The sequence below is a fragment of the Jaculus jaculus genome, chromosome 21 (assembly GCF_020740685.1).
Source record: "Jaculus jaculus isolate mJacJac1 chromosome 21, mJacJac1.mat.Y.cur, whole genome shotgun sequence".
Lineage (NCBI taxonomy): Eukaryota > Metazoa > Chordata > Mammalia > Rodentia > Dipodidae > Jaculus > Jaculus jaculus.
The window spans coordinates 5,251,050-5,275,019 of NC_059122.1; the positions used below are offsets into that span (position 1 = coordinate 5,251,050).

The 23,970-nt window shown below is 45.7% G+C and overlaps 1 protein-coding gene across 1 annotated transcript in view; it reads left to right on the forward strand.

Annotated features, from left to right (window-relative positions):
* Window positions 1-23,970, forward strand: part of LOC101614664 (protein zyg-11 homolog B) — a 53,148-nt gene that overhangs the window by 22,133 nt on the left and 7,045 nt on the right. The window contains exons 3-8 of the mRNA XM_045139236.1: window positions 5,611-6,365; window positions 11,096-11,236; window positions 12,619-12,795; window positions 15,878-15,942; window positions 20,495-20,594; window positions 21,166-21,216. Coding sequence (XP_044995171.1) covers window positions 5,611-6,365; window positions 11,096-11,236; window positions 12,619-12,795; window positions 15,878-15,942; window positions 20,495-20,594; window positions 21,166-21,216 — 1,289 coding nt within the window. The remainder of the gene's footprint in view (window positions 1-5,610; window positions 6,366-11,095; window positions 11,237-12,618; window positions 12,796-15,877; window positions 15,943-20,494; window positions 20,595-21,165; window positions 21,217-23,970) is intronic.

The following is a 23,970-nucleotide window of genomic DNA, read 5'->3' on the forward strand; positions in this document are numbered from 1 at the left end:
TAAACTCCAGAAGCATGTGTCACTTTGTGCATCTGGCTTATGTGGATCCTGGGGAATTGAACCTGGGTCCGTAGGCTAGTGACTCTTAGCAGGGCTGCCAGGATGGCTCTGAAGTTCAGTGTGCCTCCTTTGTAAGCCTGGGGGCACTGAAACTGTCCTGGTTTCCATGTCTAGATTCCGTGTAAACAGCTGAGTGTAGCCCAGTGCAGCAAAGGGGAGTGAGCCAGAGAATCACCCTGGCTGGGAGGGGCGGGTCTGGAGAAGGGGGCCAGCAAGGTCCAGTGTCAGTAAGAGACTCAGCTCGAAATCAGAAGGGTGCAGGAGAAATGGATTGACTCCAGGCAAGCGCTCGGAGTGACACAGAGTCCGTATATACGCACACACCACGCACCCCCTATGTCACACACAGACCTGTATGTACAGACACCCAAAAAAGCACAGCCGTTTACATAGGGCTGGGGATATAGATCAGTGGGGCAGGGCTTGCCCCCAAAACCCTGGATCCCAACCCAACAAAAGCTGTAGAATAATGTGGTTCTGAACACATCAAACCCAGTCACACATGTTTGCCCAATGTGATAAATTTCAAAAAGATGTTTAGCTGCCTGATAATAATTAAGGGCAAAATCCATCACACAATAATGCTCCCTTAAAAATTACTGTGGTTGCGCTGGAGGAATGGCTTAGTGGTTAAGGCGTTTGCTTGTAAAGCCAAAGGACACAGGTTCGATTCCCCAGGTCCCACATTAGCCAATGCATAAGAGGGCGTACGTGTGTCTGGAGTTCATCTCCAGTGGCTAGAGGCTCTGGCACACCCATTCTCTCTCTTTTGCTTTCTTTTTCACTGCCAAATGAATAAAAATAAATATTTTTTTAAATTACTGTAGTTCTTAGAGTCTTCAATCCCAGCACTTAGGAAGCAAAGGTAGGAGGATCTGCCTCCTGAGTGCGGGGATTAAAGGCATGCACCACCATGCCCGGCTTTTTATTTATTTTATTTATTTTTTTATTTTTTGGTTTTTTGAGGTAGGGTCTCACTCTGGCTCAGGCTGACCTGGAATTCACTATGTAGTCTCAGGGTGGCCTTGAACTCTCGGCGATCCTCCTACCTCTGCCTCCCGAGTGCTGGGATTAAAGGCGTGCGCCACCACGCCCGGCATGCCCGGCTTTTTAAAATTTATTTCTTTTTCTTTTTTTTTTTTAAATCTTATTTTATTTTTTCTCAATTTTTTTTTTGATTTTGTAAAACATTTATTTTTTCAGTAGTCAGAGTTTAACAGTAGGAAATATAGGTATAGTTTAATTTAATTTTGATTTGAAACATGACATATAATAAAGTTATCAATTTACTATAAAGAGTAAAGTCTGAACTAGATGAACAATTAAGGTGAGAAAAAATATGGTGAATGAAAACTTTTAAGTTAACCCATTTGATTAAAGCAACCCAAACCTTCTTTAGTTTATATCCCATAATCTTTTCATATCATTTTTTATCCTTTTAAGTTATTAAAATATACCTTACAACAATCTTTTACCTTATAAAAAACCTTTCTGATCCAAAACATATCTCTTTTTATAGAAACAAGATTAGAATTTGGTATACAAATATGTCTATTATTGTAGTAAGCATGAACAAGCATGTTGTCAAAAACATAGAGGTTGATTAATTTAAATATATTGCTTTAATAACTTTAATTTATTAATTTAATAATGGTTTTAATGTTTAATGGTTTTAATAATTTAACATCATCTTAAAATATATGAACATCAGAACATTTAATGACCATAAACACTGGAACAATTAATAACCATAAGTGTAGTCATACATAAGGACAGACTACATGAAACATAGAACATATGACATTACATGGTTGGCAACATTAGATATGACAACATGAAATATGGCGAGATGTTCTTTTAAGATTTTAGTTATGTTTTAAATTGGTGAGGACTTAATAGGGTAACAGCCAATGGTTTGAATTTGAAGTTGACTTTTTTTTTTTTTTTGGTAGCTTATAATGAAAAGAAGGAGGAAAAGGAAAAGAAAGAAAAAAATCCTAAGAAGTTGTATAGTGATTTTAATTTTTAGCAAAGGAGAGAAAAATTTGATACCCATATGTAGAAGAAGTTAAAGAGGCTTAGTAAAGACAGAAGTTTCTTTAAGAGGGCAGAGTTTGTATTTGATTTAGTGAGATGGCTTGAATTTGGAGTGAGAGAGAGAATTTCCATTTTCCATGATTATAAAAAATATCCCGGGCTAGAGAGATGGCTTAGCAGTTAAGTGCTCGCCTGTGAAGCCTATGGACCCTGGTTCAAGGCTCGGTTCCCCAGGGCTCATGTTAGCCAGATGCACAAGGGAGCACACGTGTCTGGAGTTCATTTGCAGTGGCTGGAAGCCCTGGCGTGCCCATTCTCTCTCTCCCTCTGTCTGTCTATCTCTCTGTATCTGTCTCTCTCAAATAAAAAATGAACAACAACAAAAAATTTAAAAAAAAATTTTTTTAAATCCCATGGTAATACCCACCCTTCCCCGCTTTTCCCCTTTGAAATTCCATTCTCCATCATATCCCTTCCCCATCTCAATCAGTCTCTGTTTAATTTTGATGTCATGATCTTTTTCTCCTCTTATTTATTTTATTTATACATTTGCAAATAGAGAGAAAGAGAATGGGTGCTCCAGGGCCTCCAGTGGCTGTAAACGAACTCCAGATGCGTGCCCCACCATGCGCATTTGGTTTTATGTGGCTTCTGGGGAATCAAACTCAGGTTGCTGGGCTTCATAGGAAGACACTTTAGCCACTGAATCATCTCTCCAGCACCTTCTCCCCCACCCCCCCAAGTCCTCTTCTTTCTACCTTGTGTGAGGCTGGGCTTCTCTGTGGATCTCACTCTGGTGTGTTTTTTGTTTTTTATATTTTATATTTATTTACTTATTTGCAAGAGAGAAAGAAGCAGGGGGTGGGGAGAGACAGATCGAGATAGAATGAATGGGCGGGTCCAGGCCTCCAGCTACCGCAAATAAACTCCAGACACATGCGCCCCCTTGTGCATCTGGCTTACGTGGGTCCTGGGGAATCAAGCCTTGAACCGGGGGTCTTGGGCTTCACAGGCAAGCGCTTAACCACTAAGCCATCTCTCCAGCCCTCACTGCACACTTCTGAGAAGTTCTCCTGACTCTTGTCAGCGTGCTGGGGTTACAGAAGCCACACAACAGCTTTTGGCTTTTTTTTTTTACAGAGCCTAATTAGAACCATACACTACATATATTGTTTATAGATGTGTTTGTGTGCACAGCAGTGTAATTGAGAGGATACACTAGAAATATATTGATAACAAAAAACCGAGCTTGGTGGTGTATTCTTATAATCCCAGCACCCTGGGAGGTAGGGGGTAGGAGGATCAGAAATTCAAGGCCCTCCTTGGCTACAGCATAAATTTGAGGCTAGTCTGGGGTACATGAGACTCTGTCTCAAAAAACAAACACCACCACCAACAAAAATCTAAACAAATTGAATATCCTAACGCAAAGTTTAAACCTCACTCATACATGAACTCTGCAAGTCTGTTGAGCGTTCTCTTCCGTGGTCACCTTCATATCCAGATTGATAGAGAGAGGCTCAATTCGCATAAAGCTTCCCTCTCCAGAACTTGAAGCCTTCTTCTTGGCCACAGAAGACAGCATGCCAAATCGTGCCTTGGTGCTGAGGTACGTCGACATATATAGCATATGACCCCATCTCACAGGAAGGGAGCACCGGGAAGTGTGGGTGTCAGTAATGTCTACCAGGGTCCTAATTCTATTTCTTGCTAGCTCCATATTCTTTTTTTTTTTAAATAATGTTTCTAAAAATGTTTTTGTTTTATTTTTATTTATTTGAGAGCGACAGCGAGAGAAAGAGGCAGATAAATATATAGAGAGAATGAGTGCACCAGGGCCTCCAGCCACTGCAAACGAACTCCAGATACATGTGCCACCTTGTGCATCCGGCTTACGTGGGACCTGGAGAATCGAGCCTCGAACCGGAGTCCTTAGGCTTCCCAGGCAAGCGCTTAACCGCTAAGCCATCTCTCCAGCCCCTCCATATTCTTGGGAGGCTATTTTCCAGGCCCTTGTTTACTCATTTACTCACAGTCGACAACAAGATCCTCATTACTGAATTGCATCGAGTGAGACACTGTTGTTTGGGAGCATTTTAGAAATGTGCAGTACAGCCGGGTGTGGTGGCGCACGCCTTTAATCCCAGCACCCTGGAGGCAGAGGTAGGAGGATCGCTGTGAGTTCGAGGCCAGCCTGTGACTCTAGAGTGAATTCTAGGTCAGCCTGGACCAGAGTGAGACCATACCTCGAAAAACTAAGGAAAAAAAAAAGGTGTTTTGTTGTGGGGCCATAATCTGTTATCTTTTACTATTTTGAGGAGGGAAGTGGCAAAAAAGAGACAGATGAAAAGGCACAGGTTTAACGGGGCGTGGTGGCGCACACACCTTTAATCCCAGCACACGGGAGGCAGAGGTAGGTAGGATCGCCATGAGTTTGAGGCCACCCCAAGACTCCATAGTGAATTCCAGGGACGCCCTGCTGCATGCCAGCTATTTTTTTAATTTAAAAATTTTTATTAACATTTTCCATGATTATAAAAAAATATCCTATGGTAATTCCCTCCCTCCCCACCCCCACACTTTCCCATTTGAAATTCCATTCTCCATCATATTACCTCTCCCATATATACAATATCAGCCTATTAAGTATCCTCCTCCCTTCCTTTCTCTTCCCTTTATGTCTCCTTTTTAACTTACTGGCCTCTGCTACCAAGTATTTTCCTTCTCAGGCAAAAGCTCAATCATCTGTAGCTAGGATCCACAAATGAGAGAGAACATGTGGCGCTTGGCTTTCTGGGTCTGGGTTACCTCACTTAGTATAATCCTTTCCAGGTCCATCCATTTTTCTGCAAATTTCATAACTTCATTTTTCTTTACCGCGGAGTAGAACTCCATTGTATAAATGTGCCACATCTTCATTATCCACTCATCAGTTGAGGGACATCTAGGCTGGTTCCATTTCCCAGCTATTATAAATTGAGCAGCAATAAACATGGTTGAGCATGTACTTCTAAGGAAATGAGATGAGTCCTTTGGATATGTGCCTAGGAGTGCTATAGCTGGGTCATATGGTAGATCAATCTCTAGCTGTTTTAGGAACCTCCACACTGTTTTCCTCAATGGCTGGACCAGATTGCATTCCCACCAGCAGTGTAGAAGGGTTCCTCTTTTTCCACATCCCCGCCAACATTTATGATGATTTGTTTTCATGATGGTGGCCAATCTGACAGGAGTGAGATGGAATCTCAATGTAGTTTTAATCTGCATTTCCCTGATGACTAGTGACGTAGAACATTTTTTTTTTTTTAGATTCTTATATGCCATTCGTATTTCTTTCTTTGAGAATGCTCTATTTAGCTCCATAGCCCGTTTTTTGATTGGCTTGTTTGATTCCTTATTATTTAACTTTTTGAGTTCTTTGTATATCCTAGATATTAATCCTCTATCAGATATATAGCTGGAGAAGAGACGCCAGCTATTTTGAAGCTAAAGTGCTGCTCGTTTCGCCCGCAGGCCTCCTGAACGACGGAACCGTGGGCATTTTCAGGGGCAACCAGATGCGCCTCAAGAGAGCGTGCATCCGCAAAGCCAAGATCTCCGCCGTCGCCTTCCGGAAGGCCTTCTGCCACCACAAGCTGGTGGAACTGGACGCCACGGGCGTGAACGCCGACATCACCATCACGGACATCATCAGCGGGCTGGGCAGCAACAAGTGGATCCAGCAGAACCTGCAGTGCCTGGTGCTGAACTCGCTCACCCTGTCCCTGGAGGACCCGTACGAGCGCTGCTTCCGCCAGCTGTCGGGCCTCCGCGCGCTCAGCATCACCAACGTCCTCTTCTACAACGAGGACCTGGCCGAAGTGGCCTCGCTGCCGCGCCTGGAGAGCCTGGACATCTCCAACACCTCGGTCACCGACATCACGGCGCTGCTGGCCTGCAAGGAGCGCCTCAAGTCGCTCACCATGCACCACCTGAAATGCTTGAAGATGACCACCACGCAGATCCTGGACGTGGTGCGCGAACTGCGGCTCCTCAGCCACCTGGACATCTCGGACGACAAGCAGTTCACGTCCGACATCGCCCTGCGCCTGCTGGAGCAGCAGGACATCCTCCCGAACCTCGTGTCCCTCGACGTCTCCGGCCGCAAGCACGTCACCGACAAAGCCGTCGAGGCCTTCATCCAGCAGCGGCCCAGCATGCAGTTCGTGGGCCTGCTGGCCACCGACGCCGGCTACTCCGAGTTCCTCACGGGCGAGGGGCATCTGAAGGTTAGACCCGACCACGTGTTGTCCTTGTCTGGGTGGCAGACGCGCTCTTCCGGCTGAATGTTCTAGGGCTCAGTGGTGAAGGGGCCGAGAGACCCAGGTCGGACTCCCCAGGACCCAAGTAAGCCACAGATCCCCAAGGCAGCCCACGCGCCTGGAGTTGGTTGGCAGCGGCTGTTGCCCCGGCGTGCCCGTTCTTTCTCACTTACCTGTCTCTCTCAAATCAAGGTAAAAGCTGGACGTGGTGGCGCACGCCTCTAATCCCAGCAAATGGGGGAGCAGAGGTAGGAGGATCGCCTTGAGTTCAAGGCCACCCTGAGATGACGTATGAATTCCAGGTCAGCCTGGGCTAGAGTTAGACTTTACCTCAAAAAAACAGAAGTAATAATAATAATAAATAAAAAAGATGAGTGAGGGGCTGGAGAGATGGCTTAACAGTTAAGCACTTGCCTGTGAAGCCTAAGGACCCCAGTTGAAGGCTCAATTCTCCAGTGCCCACATAAGCCAGATGTACATGGTGGCACATGCATCTAGAATTCGTCTGCAGTGGCTGGAGGCCCTGGTGCGCCCATTCTCTCTCCCCCCTCTTTCTCTCTCTCTCTGCCTCTTTCCCTCTCTGTCGCTCTCAAATAAATAAAAATTAAAAATTTTTTTTAAATTTTTTTATTTTATTTAATTGAGAGCGACACACACAGAGAGAAAGACAGATAGAGGGAGAGAGAGAGAATGGGCGCACCAGGGCTTCCAGCCTCTGCAAACGAACTCCAGATGCGTGCGCCCCCTTGTGCATCTGGCTAACGTGGGACCTGGGGAACCAAGCCTCAAACCGGGGTCCTTAGGCTTCACAGGCAAGCGCTTAACCACTATGCCATCTCTCCAGCCCTAAAAACAATTTTAATGATGACTATCTAACATATGACACATCTTGAAGAGGGCATTATATAATGGAGAAGCTTGCTTTAGGGTAAGAGACCTATCAAAAACCAGTGGGGAGCCGGGCGTGGTGGTGCACACCTTTAATGCTAACACCTGGGAGGCAGAGGTAGGTAGGAGGATCGTCATGAGGTTGAGGCCACCCTGAGACTACATAGTGAATTCCAGGTCAGCCTGAGCTTGAATGAGACCTTACCTCAACAAACCAAACAGAAGAAAAAAGAAAAGGATAGCAAGAAAGAAACAGCAGAGGCTGGAGAGATGGCTCAGTGGTTAAGGCATTTGGCTGCAAAGCCTAATGGCCCGGGTTCATTTCCTCAGTACCCACGTAAAGCCAGATGCACAGAATTGTATGTGCATCTGGAGTTCATTAGCTGTGGCTGGAAGCCCTGGTGTGCCTATTCTCTCTCATTTCTATCTGCTTGCAAATAAATAATTAAAAAAAAAAACAACAGGTTGGAGAGAGGGCTTAGCAGTTAAAGCACTTGCTTGCAAAGCCTAAGGTCAGTGTTATGAGGGCTTATGTAATTTTAATGATTAACAATTCTGGGGGCTGGAGATACAGCTCAGTAGGTCAAGGTGCTTGCTAGCAAAACCTAGTGGACCAGATTCGATTCCCCAGTACCCACATAAAGGCAGATGGCACAAAGTTGCACATGGATCTGGAGTTCATTTGCAGCAGCTAAAGGCCCTGGCGCACCCATTCTCTCTCTTCTTGTTGCTTGTAAGAAAATAAGTAAATAATGAAGCCAGGCATGGTGCATACCTTTAATCCCAGCACTTGGGGGGCAGAGGTGGAGGACCTTAGGCTTTGTAGGTAAGCGCCTTAACACCAAGACATTTCTCCAGCCCACAGCCTCACTTTTGGTTAGGTTTTCAGTACCAGGCATAAATTCCCTCCCATAAGAGTGGGTCTAAAGGCCAATCAGAAGGCAGTTGGTTTTCCCGCATAACAGACATGCCATCCTTGCACAGTTTGGTACATTTCCCCTGGCCGGCCAGCTATTCTACTTGAAGAGCCCACTGCTGGTTAAGACCTTTGATGACTTTTCTTGTCCCACAGGCCTCACAGCATCCTGACAGCTAGTCAACAGGGAAGGAGGCTTCCAGCTCAGCTCCAGCTTGATTTCATATAGCCTTCAGAAATAAGCTCTTACTATCTAGTTCTGGTGGGCAGCCAAGAGCCTGAAATGTTCTGGGAGCATCAGGGGCCTTCCTGACCAACAAACTCATTCTGGAAGGTATCCCACCCCTGGCACTGGAATGTTCTTGTAACCATCTGTGGCTTCTGGGTACAGCATTATCCACCTCCACAGGGTACTACTGACCCCCAAACTTTCTCTCTCTCTATCTCTCTTTTTTCAAGTTAGGGTCTCACTCTAGCTCAGGCTGATCTGGAATTCACAATGTAGTCTCAGGGTGGTCTTGAACTCGTGGTGATCCGCCTACCTCTGCCTCCTGAATGCTGGGATTAAAGGTGTGTGCCACCATGCTTGGCTTCTCTCATTTTTTTTATGGCCTAGGGAGATTTTATTAGTTTAAGAGAAGGAAAGAGGAGATAGTATGAAGAGGTCCTGCCCGTGAGAAGGAAAGAGGGTATAAAGCTACCGAAACACCCTCACACTCAAACACACACTCTCTCCCTCTCTCTTTCTATGTGTGTTTGTGTATACTTTTTTTTTTTCCAAGATAGGGTCTCATTCTAGCCCAGGCTGACCTTGAACTCACAGCATTCTACCTACTACTTCCTCCCAGCCACCACCATGCCAATGACCAGCCTTCAAATACTTTTTTTCTTGTGGTTTTTCAAGGTAGGGTTCTCTCTCTAGGCCACACTGACCTGGGACTCACTCTGTGGTCTGAGGCTGGTGAGTTTTGAGTCTTCACAGTGGTCTCTGCCATCTGAAAAGAGAGTGCTTCTAAAACAAAATGTGATAATTGTATTAATATATGGGCATAAACATAAGTATCTAGAGAGTTTTTTGTTTTGTTTTGGGTTTTTGATGTACAGTTTCACTGTAGCCCAGGCTGACCTGGAATTCGCTATATTGTCTCAGGGTGGCCTCAAACTCATGGCGATCCTCCTACTTCTGCCTCCCGAGTGCTGGGATTAAAGGTGTACGCCACCACACCTGGCAAAATATTTATTTATTTATTTGTTTGTTTGTTTATTAGAGAGAGAGATTGAATAGGCACGCCAGGGCTTCCAGCCACTGCATACAAACTCTAGACGCACGGGCCACCTTGTGCATCTGGCTTACATGGGTCCCGGGGAATTGAACCGAGTTCCTTTGGCTTTACAGGCAAGAACCTTAACCGCTAAGCCATTTCCCCAGTCCCACTGGGAGGTGTATGACGCCCAGAGCTTCTGTGGTGTCAGGTATTGGGCTCAGTGCCTGGTTATGCTTTTATTCAGGGTCGCTCAATCTATTCATTCCCTGAGAGTTACTGGGATGTTATAGTCCTTTTTGTCCTTACTTACTAGTTTGCTAGCTTTTCTAAAGAGCTGCTAACCATTATTTATATTTGGTCACCCACTGGTGCCTGAGCCACAGTTTAACATAAAAGTATTAGCCTTCCAGGCGTGGTGGTGCACGCCTCTAATCCCAGCACTCGGGGGGCCAGAGGTGGAAGGATCGCCCTGAGTTCAAGGCCACCCTGAGACTCCATGGTGAATCCCAGGTCAGCCTGGGCTAGAGGGAGACCCTACCTCAGAAAACCAAGAAAACAAACAAACAGAAAAGTGTACTAACCTGTATAAATGGACAATTCCCAGTTACACTTTTGAACTGAGTCTGTGAAGAAGCTCGAGAAATTAGCAAACGTATTTGGTGACTGTTCACTAAGTACTTAGTCTGAGCTAAGCACCATGCTAAGTCGATGTACAGCGGTGGATGGGTCAGTACAGTAGACTTGTGATAATAACTAGGAAGCTCTAGAGGGGCCTGGCTTAGATTGTGGGTCAGCTGAAGGTCTCTCTAAAGAAGTATTTCACTTGAGTTAGGAAGGGTAAGTGCATGCTAGCTAAGCAGGAGGGGGGGGAGTCTCAGAGTGAACATTGTGTGTCATGGCCTTGTGCTGAGAAAGAGTTTGGCTTATTTTATTTTATTATTATTATTATTATTATTATTATTTGTTTTGTTTTTTTCAAGGTAGGGTCTCACTCTAGTGCAGGCTATTTTGGTTTTTCGAGGTAGAGTCTCACTCTAGCCCAGGCTGACCTGAAATTCACTATGGAGTCTCAGGGTGGCCTCGAACTCATAGCGATCCTCCTATCTCCACCTCCCAAGTGCTGGGCTTAAAGGCGTGCGCCACCACGCCGGCTCTTTTTGGGTTTGTTGAGGTAGGGTCTCAGTGTAGCTCAGGCTGACCCGGATGGAATTCACTGTGTAGTCTCCGGGTGGCCTCGAAGTCACAGGGATCCTCCCACCTCTGCCCCCCTCTCCCCCCACCCCCGAGTTCTGGGATTAAAGGCAGCCATGAGCTTGGTTTAGCGACTCAGAAACAACAGCAACAACAAAAGACCTGTAATCCGTATAACATGTAGGTGAAAGGGTTGCCTTAAGAGGCAGAGAAGAGCTTAGACGTCCTAGTAAGGCTTTCCAAGCAAAGTCTTGTGACTTACTTAAGTAGAGTGGAGGGACTTGTCCTGACAGGTGCACGGTGGCTTCTGAGTCAATGGCGGGCCAGGTTGGAGGACGCTTCAGGCCTGACGTGACTCTGCTGGATGCAGATGTCAAGCTAGAGGGAGGGAGAGGGTGCAGGCACCCTGGAGGCTAACGCTGTGGCCCTGTCCAAAGGTGTCTGGGGAAGCCAACGAGACACAGATCGCGGAGGCGCTGAAGCGGTACAGCGAGAGGGCGTTCTTCGTTCGAGAAGCTCTGTTTCACCTTTTCAGCCTCACTCACGTGATGGAGAAGACAAAGCCAGAAATTTTAAAGGTAAGAAAGCGAAACTCGAGAGGAAAAATTTGAAATCGTCTCCCCGGTGGTTCACTATTTTGTAAGAGTTTTTTTATTTTATTTTATTTTTATTCTGTTTTTTTTTAAATTTTATTTATTTATTTGAGAGAGACAGACACAGAGAGAAAGACAGATAGAGGGAGAGAGAGAGAGAATGGGCGCGCCAGGGCCTCCAGCCACTGCAAACGAACTCCAGACGCGTGCGCCCCCTTGTGCATCTGGCTAACGTGGGTCCTGGGCAACCGAGCCTCGAACCGGGGTCCTTAGGCTTCACAGGCAAACGCTTAACCGCTAAGCCATCTCTCCAGCCCTATTCTGGTTTTTTGAGGTAGGGTCTCGCTGTAGCCCAGGCTGACCTGGAATTCACTGGGTAGTCTCAGGTTGGTTTGGAACTCATGGCGATCCTCCTACCTCTGTCTCCCCAGTGCTGGGATTAAAGGCGTGTGCCAGCATGCCCAGCTTTTATTTCGTTTCCTTTTAATGTTAAATTGAATTGATGATACCGAGTTTCAGTGATTAGGTATAAATGAGAGAAATCAGTTGCACAATGTAATTGGAGCTTTATAGTAGTCTAATCAAATAACATAAGGGCAGTTGTCCAGGCCAGGGAGAAGTGAGATGGATTCTACTGCATGCCAGCATTGCAGTGTTTTCAGGGAAGGGAAGGTTGGGACTTGAAGGCGCAGTTTGCCACTGACTTCCCGTCAGGTCAGTGCAAACGTATTCTTTCTTTTCTCTGTATCAAGCACTGTGCTGGATCTTAGAAATAAAGCAATGAACACTCGTGTAGAAAAGTTTCATTGGGGATGGAGAGACGGCTTAGCAGTTAAAGCACATGCCTCTGAAGCCTAAGGACCCAGGTTTGATTCTCCAGGTTCCACGTAAGCCAGAGGCTCATGGTGGCACACGCGTCTGGAGTTCGTTTGCAGTGGCTGGAGGCCCTGGCGCTCCCATTCTCCCTCCGACTCTAATAAATAAAACTAAAAATCTTAAAAAAAAATAATTGAATGGCCGGGTGTGGTGACGCACATCTTTCATCCCAGCACTTGGGAGGCAGAAGTAGGAGGATCACCATGAGTTCGAAGCCACCCTGAGACTGCATAGTGAATTCCAAGTCAGCCTGAAAAAAAAAAAAAAAATCCCTTGGCTTCACTGGAAACTGCAGGTAAAAACAACTGGACACTGGCCAGGAGGACAGGAACTTCTTTGTGATGGCTGGGGTCCTTAGGCTCTTGGTGTATGAGAATGGAGAAGAGACGCCAGAAGGTCTCTCCGACACTATGCAGAGCAACACACTCGTGTTCTCTGAAGAGGGCTTGTGTTTGCCAGATGAATTTGCAAGAGACTGGTTTCCTTTTCAGCTGGTGGTTACTGGGATGAGAAACCACCCCATGAACTTGCCAGTGCAGCTGGCCGCCAGCGCTTGTGTGTTCAACCTCACCAAGCAGGACCTTGCCGCGGGGATGCCCGTCCGGCTCCTGGCTGACGTCACCCACCTGCTGCTCAAGGCCATGGAGCACTTTCCAAATCACCAGCAGGTAGGCACACATGAATCTCCTTCCCAGCAGCCTCTGGTTTGCTTTTTACCCCTCACCTACCTCCGTATTCACTTTTTTAGTTTTAAAATGTTTTTTGGTTTTTCGAGGTAGGGTCTTACTCCAGCCTAGGCTGACCTGGAATTCACTGTGGAGTTTCAGGGCCGCCTCGAACTCACGGCAAACCTCCTACCTCTGCCTTCCGAGTGCTGGGATTAAAGGTGTGCGCCACCACGCCTGGCTCTGCATATTCACTTTTGTAGACCATTAACCTCTCTCTCTTTCTCTCACTACTTTTTATGTTGTTGTTTTTTTGAGGTAGGGTCTCACTCTATCCCAGGATGACCTGGAATTCACTATGGAGTCTTAGGCTGGCCTCGACCTCTCAGCTATCCTCCTTCCTCTGCCTCCCAAGTACTGGGATTATTATTATTAACAAGATGTTTCTTATGGATACGTCACATGTCGTTGCCCTCTTTTCCCTCCTCTGCCCCCATTGCACTGGGGATGCTCCTCTGTGGGGTTGCGAGTATTCCCCATGGGGGTGTGGTTTGCATGTTATGGGAGCAGCAGTCAGTTATTTTTGGCAGACAATGCCTCTGGGCATGATGTCTCAGCCTGCGGCTCTTACAATCTTTCCGCCCCCTCTTCCGCAAAATTCCCTGAGCCGTGGTGGGTGAGTTTTGATTCTACTTCAATGATGAGTTCTTAGGAGCCTCTGGATCTCTGCTTCGGTAGGTGTCGGGTGTCCTCAGGATCTGTCTCCTAAACCCTGGTGCTGATTATCAGGAACAGCATGGAAGCAGCTCTCTTGCTCGTGTCCACAATTCCTCTGTGGACTCAGCTGTGGTTTGGCTGAAGTGCCAACGTGGTTTATCTCCCCTGGTCTTGCTGCATACCGTCCTGCCCAGGGGATCCCGGACCCAGGGGCACGTCGGTCAGGAAGACCTCTTTTTATTTTTTGTAGGGTAGAGTCTAGCTATTGCTCAGGCTGACCTGGAATTCAATGTGTAGTCTCAGGGTGGCCAGGAATTTATTTTTTTGTTTTTATTTTTTTATTTTTATATTTTTATTTTTATTAGCATTTTCCATGATTATAAAAAAAATCCCATGTTAATTCCCTCCCTCTCTCCCTCCCCCACACTTTCCCCTTTGAAATTCCATTCTCCATCATATTACCTCCCCATCACAATCATTATACTTGCATATATACAATATCAACCTATTAAGTACCCTCCTCCCTTCCTTTCTCTTCCCTTTATGTCTCCTTTTTAACTTACTGGCCTCTGCTACTAAGTATTTTCCTTCTCATGCAGAAGCCCAGTCATCTGTAGCTAGGATCCACATATGAGAGAGAACATGTGGCACTTGGCTTTCTGGGCCTGGGTTACCTCACTTAGCATAATCCTTTCCAGGTCCGTCCATTTCTCTGCAAATTTCATAACTTCATTTTTCTTTACCGCTGAGTAGAACTCCATTGTATAAATGTGCCACATCTTCATTATCCACTCATCTGTTGAGGGACATCTAGGCTGGTTCCATTTCCCAGCTATTATAAATTGAGCAGCAATAAACATGGTTGAGCACGTACTTCTAAGGAAATGAGATGATTCCTTCAGATATATGCCTAGGAGTGCTATAGCTGGGTCATATGGTAGATCAATCTTTAGCTATTTTAGGAACCTCCACACTGATTTCCACAATGGCTGGACCAGATTGCATTCCCACCAGCAGTGTAGAAGGGTTCCTCTTTTTCCACAGCCCCGCCAACATTTATGATCATTTGTTTTCATGATGGTTGGCCTGGAATTTATGGCGATCCTCCTACCTCTGCCTCCCGAGTGCCAGGATTAAAGGCGTGCGCCAGCATGCCCTGCAATATTTTAATTTTATTTATTATTTATTAGACACAGAGAACGGGAGATAGAGAGTGAATGAGAATGGGCGCGCCAGGGCTTCTGGCCACTGCAAACGAAGTCCAGACACATGCGCCCCCTTGTGCATCTGGCTAACATGGGTCCTGGGGAAACAAGCCTTGAACCGGGGTCCTTAGGCTTCACAGGCAAGTGCTTAATTGCTAAGCCATTTCTCCAGTACCCATGGAAAGCCAGATACACAAAGGGACCCACGCGTCTGGAGTTCATCTACAGTGGCACACATCTTCAGTCTCAGCATTTGGGAGGCAGAAGTAGGAGGATCACTGTGAGCCCAGGTCAGCTGTGGCTAGAGCGAGACTCTAACAACCCCCACTTCCCACCCTCAAAAATGAGAATAAAAATGCGAGGCAAGAAATGGTATAAAAAGGGAATTTAGCCTGGTATAGTGGTGCACGCCTTTAATCCCAGCATGCAGCAGGCAGAGGTGGGAGGATTCCTGTGAGTTCGAGGCCACCCTGAGACTACATGGTGAATTCCTGGTCAGCCTGGGCTAGAGTGAGTCCCTACCTCAAAAAACCAAACCAAGGGCTGGAGAGATGGCTTAGCTGTTAAGCGCTTGCCTATGAAGCCTAAGGACCCCGGTTCGAGGCTCGATTCCCCAGGACCCACGTTAGCCAGATGCACAAGGGGCCGCATGCATCTGGAGTTCGTTTGCAGTGGCTGGAGGCCCTGGTATACCCATTCTTTCTCTCTTTCTCTCTATCGGCTGCTTACTCTCTCTGTCTGTCACTTTCAAATAAATAAATAAAACAAAAAAATTATTTAAAAAACCAAAACAAAAAAGAGGGAATTATATTAGATTCCAGACTGATGACCCTGAACAAAGTGTTAAGTAAGAGGGTTTCCCACCGGGCGTGGTGGCACATGTCTTTAATCCCAGCACTCCTGAGTCCGAGGTAGGAGGATCGCTTTGAGTTCGAAGGCCAGTCTGAGACTACCAAGTGAGTTCCAAGTCAGCCAGGGCTAGAGTGAGTCCCTACCTTGAAAAACAAAAAACAAAACAGAAAAAAGATTTTATATTGTTTCACGATTTAAGAATACTAACTGGTGTTTCATTAGTCTTTTTAAAAAGACTATTTCTGGCTAAAAGATTTAAAAAAATGATTTCAGAGTTTTATTCAAATTTTTTTCTTCTTTCCTTTCGTCAGTTGCAGAAGAATTGCCTCCTTTCACTCTGCAGTGACCGGATCCTTCAAGATGTTCCATTTAACAGGCAAGTTATAGCTCTAAAACTTAACATTTAGAACTCCAGGGATGGAGACATGGCTTAGTGATTAATATGCTTGCCAGCAAAGCCAAAGGACCCAGGTTCGATTCCCCAGGACCTACGTACAGCCAGATGCACAAGGGTGCGCATGCGTCTGGAGTTCGTTTGCAGTGGCTGGAGGCCCTGGCACTCCCATTCTCTCTATCTGCCTGTCTCTCAAATAAATAAAATATATTTTTTAAACAAAACAACTTAGAAATCTATCTTGGATCATTTCTTACCAGCTAGAACATTTTTAGTGTAAGATTAAGTAGATGGGCTTGTGGGCTGCTTTAATGAGTACCGAATCTGGGCTGGAATGATGACTTAGTGGTTAAGGCACTTGTCTGCAAAGCGTAAGGACCCATGATTGATTCCCCCGTACCCACACAATCCAGATGCACAAGGTGGTGTATGCATTTGAAATTCCTTTGCAGCTAGAGGCCCTGGCATTCCCATATTTTCCCTACCCCCCATAAAGAAATAAATAAACTAACCTTTTTTTTTTTTTTTTTTTGAGGTAGGGTCTCACTCTAGCTTAGGCTGACTTGGAATTCACTATGTAGTCTCAGGGTGGCCTCAGACTCACAGTGATCCTCCTACCTCTGCCTCCCGAGTGCTGAGATTAAAGGTGTGCGCCACCTCGCCCGGCTAAACTAGCTTTTAATGAATATTGAATCTACTTTCCCAAATTTATTGCTTTGACATTCACAATAGCAAATTGGCCCTTGCTTTTTTAGCCCTTGGCATAAAATTTATTTTGGTTATCTGGGCGTGGTGACACATACCTTTAATCCCAGCACTCAGGAGGCAGAAGTAGGAGGATCACAGTAAGTTTGAGGCCACCTTGGAAGACAGCCTAGGTGCCAGGTAAGCCTGTGCTAGAGTGAGACCCTACCTCAAAAAAAAAAAAGCCAAAAAATTAAAATTAAAATTAAATGGGCTGGAGAAATGGGTTAGAGGTTAAAGCACTTGCCTACGAAGCCTAAAGACCCAGGATCAGTTCCCCAGGACCCATGTAAACCAGATATACAAAGGTGGCTCATGTATTTGGAGTTTGTTTGCAGCTGCTGGAGGCCCTGGTGTGGCCAATCTCTGTGTGTGTGTGTGTGTCTCTCTCTCTGTTTTTGGTTGTTGTTTTTTTTCCTCTTTCTCAATGCTTGAAAATAATTTTTAAAAAGAACATGGCCAGGTGTGGTGGCGCACATCTTTAATCTCAGAGATCAGGAGGCAGAGGTAGGAGGATCACTGTGAGTTTGAGGCCACCCTGAGACTACGTAGTGAATTCTAGGTCAGCCTGTAGTAGAGTGAAATACTACCTCAAAAAACAAAAACAATTTTTTTTTTAAATGTCTAAAATAAATAAAAATTGTTTTTGGCAAGCCAGGCATGGTAGTTCATGTGGTAATCCCAGCACTCAGAAGGCAAGGCAGTAGGATTGCCATGAGTTCAAGACCAGCCTGAGCTATACAGTGAGGTCCAGGTCAGCCAGAGCTACAGTGAGACCCAACTTTAAAAAAACAAATTTAAAGCTGGATGTGGTGGCACATGCCTTTAATCTCAGCACTCAGGAGGCAGAAGTAGAAGGATTACCATGAGTTTGAGGCCACCCTGAGACTACATAGTGAATTCCAGGTCAGTCTGGGCTAGAGTGAGACCTTACCTCGAAAAACCAAAAAAAAAAAAAAAAAAAAAAATCAGGGCTGGAGGGATGGCTTAGTGGTTAAGGCGTTTGCCTACAAAGCTAAAAGACCCAGGTTCGATTCCCAATACCCACGTTAGCCAGATGCACAAGGTGGCACATGCTTGTGGTGTTCGTTTGCAGTGGCTGAAGACCCTGGTGCACCATTCTCTTTGTGTCTGCCTCTTTCTCTCTCAAATATAAATAAAATATTTAAAAAAAATTATTGTAGTCGGGCATGGTATCACACACCTTTAATCCCAGAATTTTGGAGGCTGAGGTAGGAGAGTGACCATGAGTTCAAGGCGAGCCTGGAAGTCCAGATCAGCTTGGGCTAGAGTGAGACCCTGCCTTGAAAAAAACAAACCAAAAAATTAAAATTACATATGAGGCTGGAATGATGACTTGCCAGTTAAAAGTACTTGCTTGCAAAAAAAAAAAAAATGCCAGCCCAGGTTCATTTCCCATGTCATTCATGTTAAGTCACACACAAAAAGTGGTCCAAGCATCTAGTGTTCATTTATGATAGCAAGGTGTCCTGGCCTGTCCACATACATGTGCATGCAAACAACTATTTTAAAATGTACACCATATATATATATAAATATATATATTTGGGGGGGGTTTCAAAGTAGGGTCTCACTCTAGCCCAGGCTGACCCTGAATTCACCATGTCGTCTCAGGCTAGCCCCAAACTCACAGCAATTCTCCTACCTCTGCCTCCTGAGTGCTGGAATTAAAGGCGTGCACCACCATGCCCACCCAGCTCGGAAAAGTATATTTCTCAAGCAGCCATTTTTTTTATTTTTCTTTTCTTTTCAGGGCTGATTTGGAATTCACTATGGAGTCTCAGGGTGGCCTTGAACTCATGGTGAGCCTCCTGAGTGCTGAGATCAAAGGCATGCGCCACCACACCAAGGCTTATTTTACTTTTCTTTGAGTAACAGAGTATAATGTTATTTGTTAACAGTTAAGAAATGAGTTGTGGGCTGGAGAGATGGCGTAGCGGTTAAGTGCTTGCCTGTGAAGCCTAAGGACCCCGGTTCGAGGCTCGGTTCCCCAGGTCCCACGTTAGCCAGATGCACAAGGGGGTGCACGCATCTGGAGTTCGTTTGCAGAGGCTGGAAGCCCTGGCGCGCCCATTCTGTCTCTCTCCCTCTACCTGTCTTTCTCTCTGTGTCTGTTGCTCTCAAATAAATAAGTAAAAAATTAAAAAAAAAAAAAAAGATGACTTCACTTAAAAAAAAAAAAAAAAGAAATGAGTTGTGCCAGGCTTGGTGGCGCCCACCTTTAATTCCAGCACTCAGGAGGCAGAGGTAGGAGGATCCCTGTGAGTCTGAGGTCAGCCTGGGCTATTGTGAGGCCCTACCTTGAAAAACCAAAAGAAAGAAAGGAAGGAAGGAAGGAAAGTTGTTTAGTTTATTATTTGAAGTTAATATTTGATTACAGTTCAGCAAAAAAAATAAGTTAACTACCTATCTGATATAGGTTGCTACTTTTATTTTAAAAATCTTAACATCTTCAGGTCTTAGGCCAGACATATGACACAGGCCTATAATCCCAGCACTGGGGAGGCAGAGGCAGGAGGATTGCCGCTTGTGAGGGCAGCCTGATCTACCTACCCAGTGGCTTCAGAGCCAGCCATGCCTACATAGCTAGACACTTGTTTCAGCCAAACAAAACAATGAACATTGAATAGTGGAGAGATCAGAGACTTTCTCCTGAAGATTATCTTCAGCCCAGGGTGTGGCAAACACTGTCTTGGGCTAGGTCATAAGTGTTTCAGACCTATGCTCGTTAAAGACTCCATGTTCCTCCATGACACTTGAGATAAGATAACCAGGTGCCCGTGACACATTTAATTTGCTGAGCGTGATCCTGTATACCGGCAGTGCTGGAATAGGAGAGGCTGGGCCAGGAGGATCATGGGTTTGAAGTTGGCATGTCCTTGATAGTAATCTTTAGGCCAGCCTGGAGAAACCGTCTCCCAAAACCAGCTACGAAACACATGCTGGCTGCTGTGTTAGTTAATTTAGTGCAGTAGTTTCTCTCACAGTCTCAGTAACATGGTAGCTCAGGCTAATGACTGGAATAAGATAACAGTCAATGTTGAAAATCACGGACTTTGGAGCTTACACTCTTTTTTTTTTTTTTTGATCAAAAGTTCAAGATCAGGCTGGAGAAGATGGTGTAATGGGGTAAGGCATTTGCCTGCAAAGCCAAAGAGCCCCTGTTTAATTCCCCAGGACCCACATAAGCCAGATGCACAGGGGGGTGCACACGTCTGGAGTTCATTTGCAGTGGCTAGGGGCCCTGGCGTGGCTTCCCTTGCTCACTCTCTCTCTTTCAAATAAATAAATAAAATATATTTAAAAAAGAAAAGGCTGGATATGTAGCTTACTTGTGCACAAGGCCCTGGGACCAAATCCTTGCGACAGACATGGGAGGCGTGTTCTCTTCAAAACACTAACGGTGGCTGGAGATATAGCTCAGCTCTTAAGGCGCTTGTCTGCGAAGCCTAAGGACCCATGTTCGACCCTCCAGATCCTACGTTAGCCAGACGCGCAAAGGTGAGACAAGCGCAAGGCCACACACGCCCACTAGGTGGCGCTTCGAGCCTCTGGAGTTTGCTTGTAGTAGCCGAGGCCCTGGAGCACCAATTTACTCTCCTCCTCTCTCTCTAAAATAAAAAAGTGTTAGGGGCAATTGTTCTCTGTCAATGAAGAAAAAATAGCCCTTTGCTCCCCACACCCTTCAGTTTTAGCATCACCCGGCACCTGGATGTCTGAGAGCGTGCCCGGACCGCCGCGATTAACTCGGGAAACCCTCTGTTTCCAGGTTCGAAGCAGCCAAGCTTGTCATGCAGTGGCTCTGCAACCACGAAGATCAAAACATGCAAAGGATGGCCGTTGCCATCATCTCCATCCTGGCCGCCAAGGTACCCGACTCCTCCTGAACGGTTTTCTTTGCTTCTTTAAGATATATTTTACTGATCTGATTTGAAAGAAAGAGGCACCGCAGACGAACTCCAGACACATGTGCCCCCCCCTCCCCCCCCCCCCCCCCCCGCGCATCTGGCTTACGCGGGTCCTGGGGAGTCGAACCGGGGTCCTTTGGCTTGGCAGGCAAACGCCTTAACCGCCAAGCCATCTCTGCAGCTCGCTGAACGGTTTTCCGTAGGCAGTTGTTTGTCTGCAAGCCGTAAGTTTACAATTCCTACGCCCCTCCCCTCAGTCTGTGCGCCAGCCAGCCTCTTCAAGGTGCCTTATAAATACTAAGAATGCCAGATGTTTTCGTTGGGCCCAGCAATCGGCTACGATGAATTTCTTTTATTTTGTTTTTGAAGGTAAGGTTTCACTGTAGCCCAGGCTGACCTGGAATTCACTCTGTTGTCTCAGGGTGGCCTTGAACTCATGACGATCCTCCTACCTTTGCCTCCCGAGTGCTTGGAATAAAGGCATGTGCCACCATGCCTCATTTAACGATGAATGTCTTATGCTCACTTCCAGCTTTCCACGGAGCAGACAGCACAGCTTGGTGCCGAGCTCTTCATTGTCAGGGTAAGCTCCGTATTCCTCCTCCCAAGCCATTAGATCACCATTTTTTTTTAAATTAATTTATTTATTTGAGAGCGACAGACACAGAGAGAAAGACAGATAGAGGGAGAGAGAGAGAATGGGCGCGCCAGGGCTTCCAGCCTCTGCAAACGAACTCCAGACGCGTGCACCCCCTTGTGCATCTGGCTAACGTGGGACCTGGGGAACCGAGCCTCGAACCAGGGTCCTTAGGCTTCACAGGCAAGCGCTTAACCGCTAAGCCATCTCTCCAGCCCTAGATCACCTTTTTACTTATTTATTTATTTTAATTTTTTTAACAACTTAGATGATTATAAAAAATACCCCATGGTAATACCCTCCCTCCTCCCACTCACCCCTTTGAAACTCCATTCTCCATCATACCCCTCCCCATCTCAATCAGTCTCTCTTTTACTTTTGATGTCTTGATCTTTTCCTCCTCTTATGATGGTCTTGTGTAGGTAGTGTCAGGCACTGTGAGGTCATGGATATCCAGGCCATTTTATGTCTGGAGGGAACACGTTGTAAGGAGTCCTATCCTTCCTTTGGCTCTTAACATTCTTTCCGCCACCTCTTCCGCATTAGAACCTGAGCCTTGGAGGGTGTGATCGAGATGTTACTCAGTACTCCAGTCTCTTCTTTCCAGCACTATGATACCTTCTGAGTCATCCCAGGGTCACTGCCATCTGAAAAGAGAAGATTCTCTACCCAAAGTGAGAGTAGCATTAATATAAGGGTATAAATATTAAGAGAAGTGCTTACTGGGCAGTTTGATAAGCATAGTATATATATTTCTCAGACATCAGCAGATGTTACACCCCTAGGGCTCATGACTACCCCTGTGTTAAGTTTTCAGTATCAGGGATATATTCCCTCCCATGGAGCAGGCCTCCAGTCCAGTTGGAGGGCAGTTGGTTTCCACCATGACAGATGTGCCACTATTGTACCCTTTGGCTCATTTGGCCTGGCTGGCCAATTATAAGGCTTGCAATGTCCACTGTTGAATATCTTCACTGGTGGTATCTCTTTCTCCCATTGAACTACATGTAGAATGGCTTCTTCCAGCTTTTTGTCACCTGGTCTACATGGGGGAGGTTATCAGCTCAGTTTCATCAAGATTTCTCTGTGGCCTTGAAGCCCAAGTATGTGAAGTCTTCAGCAATAGGGTCTTACCATCTATTCCTGGTGGGAAACCAAGGATCATTTTTGTTTATTTATTTATTTGAGAGTGGTAGAGAGAATGGGTGTGCCAAGGCTTCCAGCCACTGCAAACGAACTCCAGACACGTGCGCCCCCATGTGCATCTGGCTAATGTGGGTCCTGGGGAACCGAGCCTTGAACCAGGGTCCTTAGGCTTCATAGGCAAGCGCTTAACCGCTAAGCCATCTCTCCAGCCCTATTTATTGTTTTTATAAGGTAGAGTCTCACCCTAGCCGAGGCTGACCTGGAATTCATTCTGTAGTCTCAAGGGTATTCTAACCTCCACCTCCTGAGTGCTGTGATTAAAGACGTGCGCCATCACACCCAGCTTTTTAAAAATATTTTTATTTATTTGAGAGAGAGAGATAGAGGTAGAGAGAGAGAGACTCTACCATGAAAAACAAACAAACAAAATAATTGAAATGTAAGAATGTGTAAAATTTGTTTTTGAACTATGTAGTATCTTTTTTTTTTTTTTTTTTTTTTGCGTACTTAACACATTACTGAATGTGTCTTTAGATAAGCCTGCCCTGGTGGCATTTTCAATAGCCACTAACCCTGCCTGGTACAGTATGGGGATTGTAAAGCAGTGTGGAATTCTAAAGCAAATTCTTGTTAGTTCACAGCACTAATTAGTTATATATGTGGAATCTAGTTTTTTTTCCATATAAATTTGTCTCTGATGCAGGTTATATGAAACAATTGTTGTCCTGTTAACTGAATATCACTCTAATTGCAAAACAAACAACAAAAAAAAAGCAGCTGTTCTGTTGACATTCTGAATGCTCCTAAGTGAATACAATTTTTTAATTAAATAGTTTATTTATTTGAGAGACAGAAAGAGATAGACAGAATGGGTGCGCCAGGGCCTCCAGCTACTGCAAACCAACTCAAGACACAGGCACCACCTTGTGCAGCTGGCTCACATAGGTCCTGGGGAGTCGAACCTGGGTCCTTCAGCCCAAAATTACGCTGGTGAAATGGCTTAGCGGTTAAGGAACTTGCCTGCAAATCCTAAGGACCCAGGTTCAATTCTCCAGGGGCATGCACCTGATGTCTGTTTTCTCATTCTCTCTCTCTTTCTTGCTCTCTCTCAAGTAAATAAAAGGAAAATAAAATACTAAAAAAAACCACAGCAAGGACCAAGGGGCAGCTAGAAGCAGAGGTCCGCCAGAGCTCAGACTGCCCCGCATGCCTTCGGGCTGAAAATCAGATCTGCTCCAAGTCAGTACTTAGGGCTGGACACCAAGGTCAGCCTCCAGTGACACATCCTTCAGCCAGGCAGTTGGAAACTCAAGTTGCAAGGTTGACTTTTTGGGGAGGGGGCGGGCGCAGATTTCGAGGTAGGGGCTTGCTGCAGCCCAGGCTGACCTGGAATTCACTATGCAGTCTCAGGTTGCCCTTGAACTCATGGTGGTCCACCAACCTCTGCCTCCTCTGAGTGCTGGGATTAAAGACTTGTGTCACAATGCTTTGCCCAAGGTACAAGTTTGTTTTTTTTTTAATTTTATTTATTTATTTTATTTTGAGAGAGAAAGA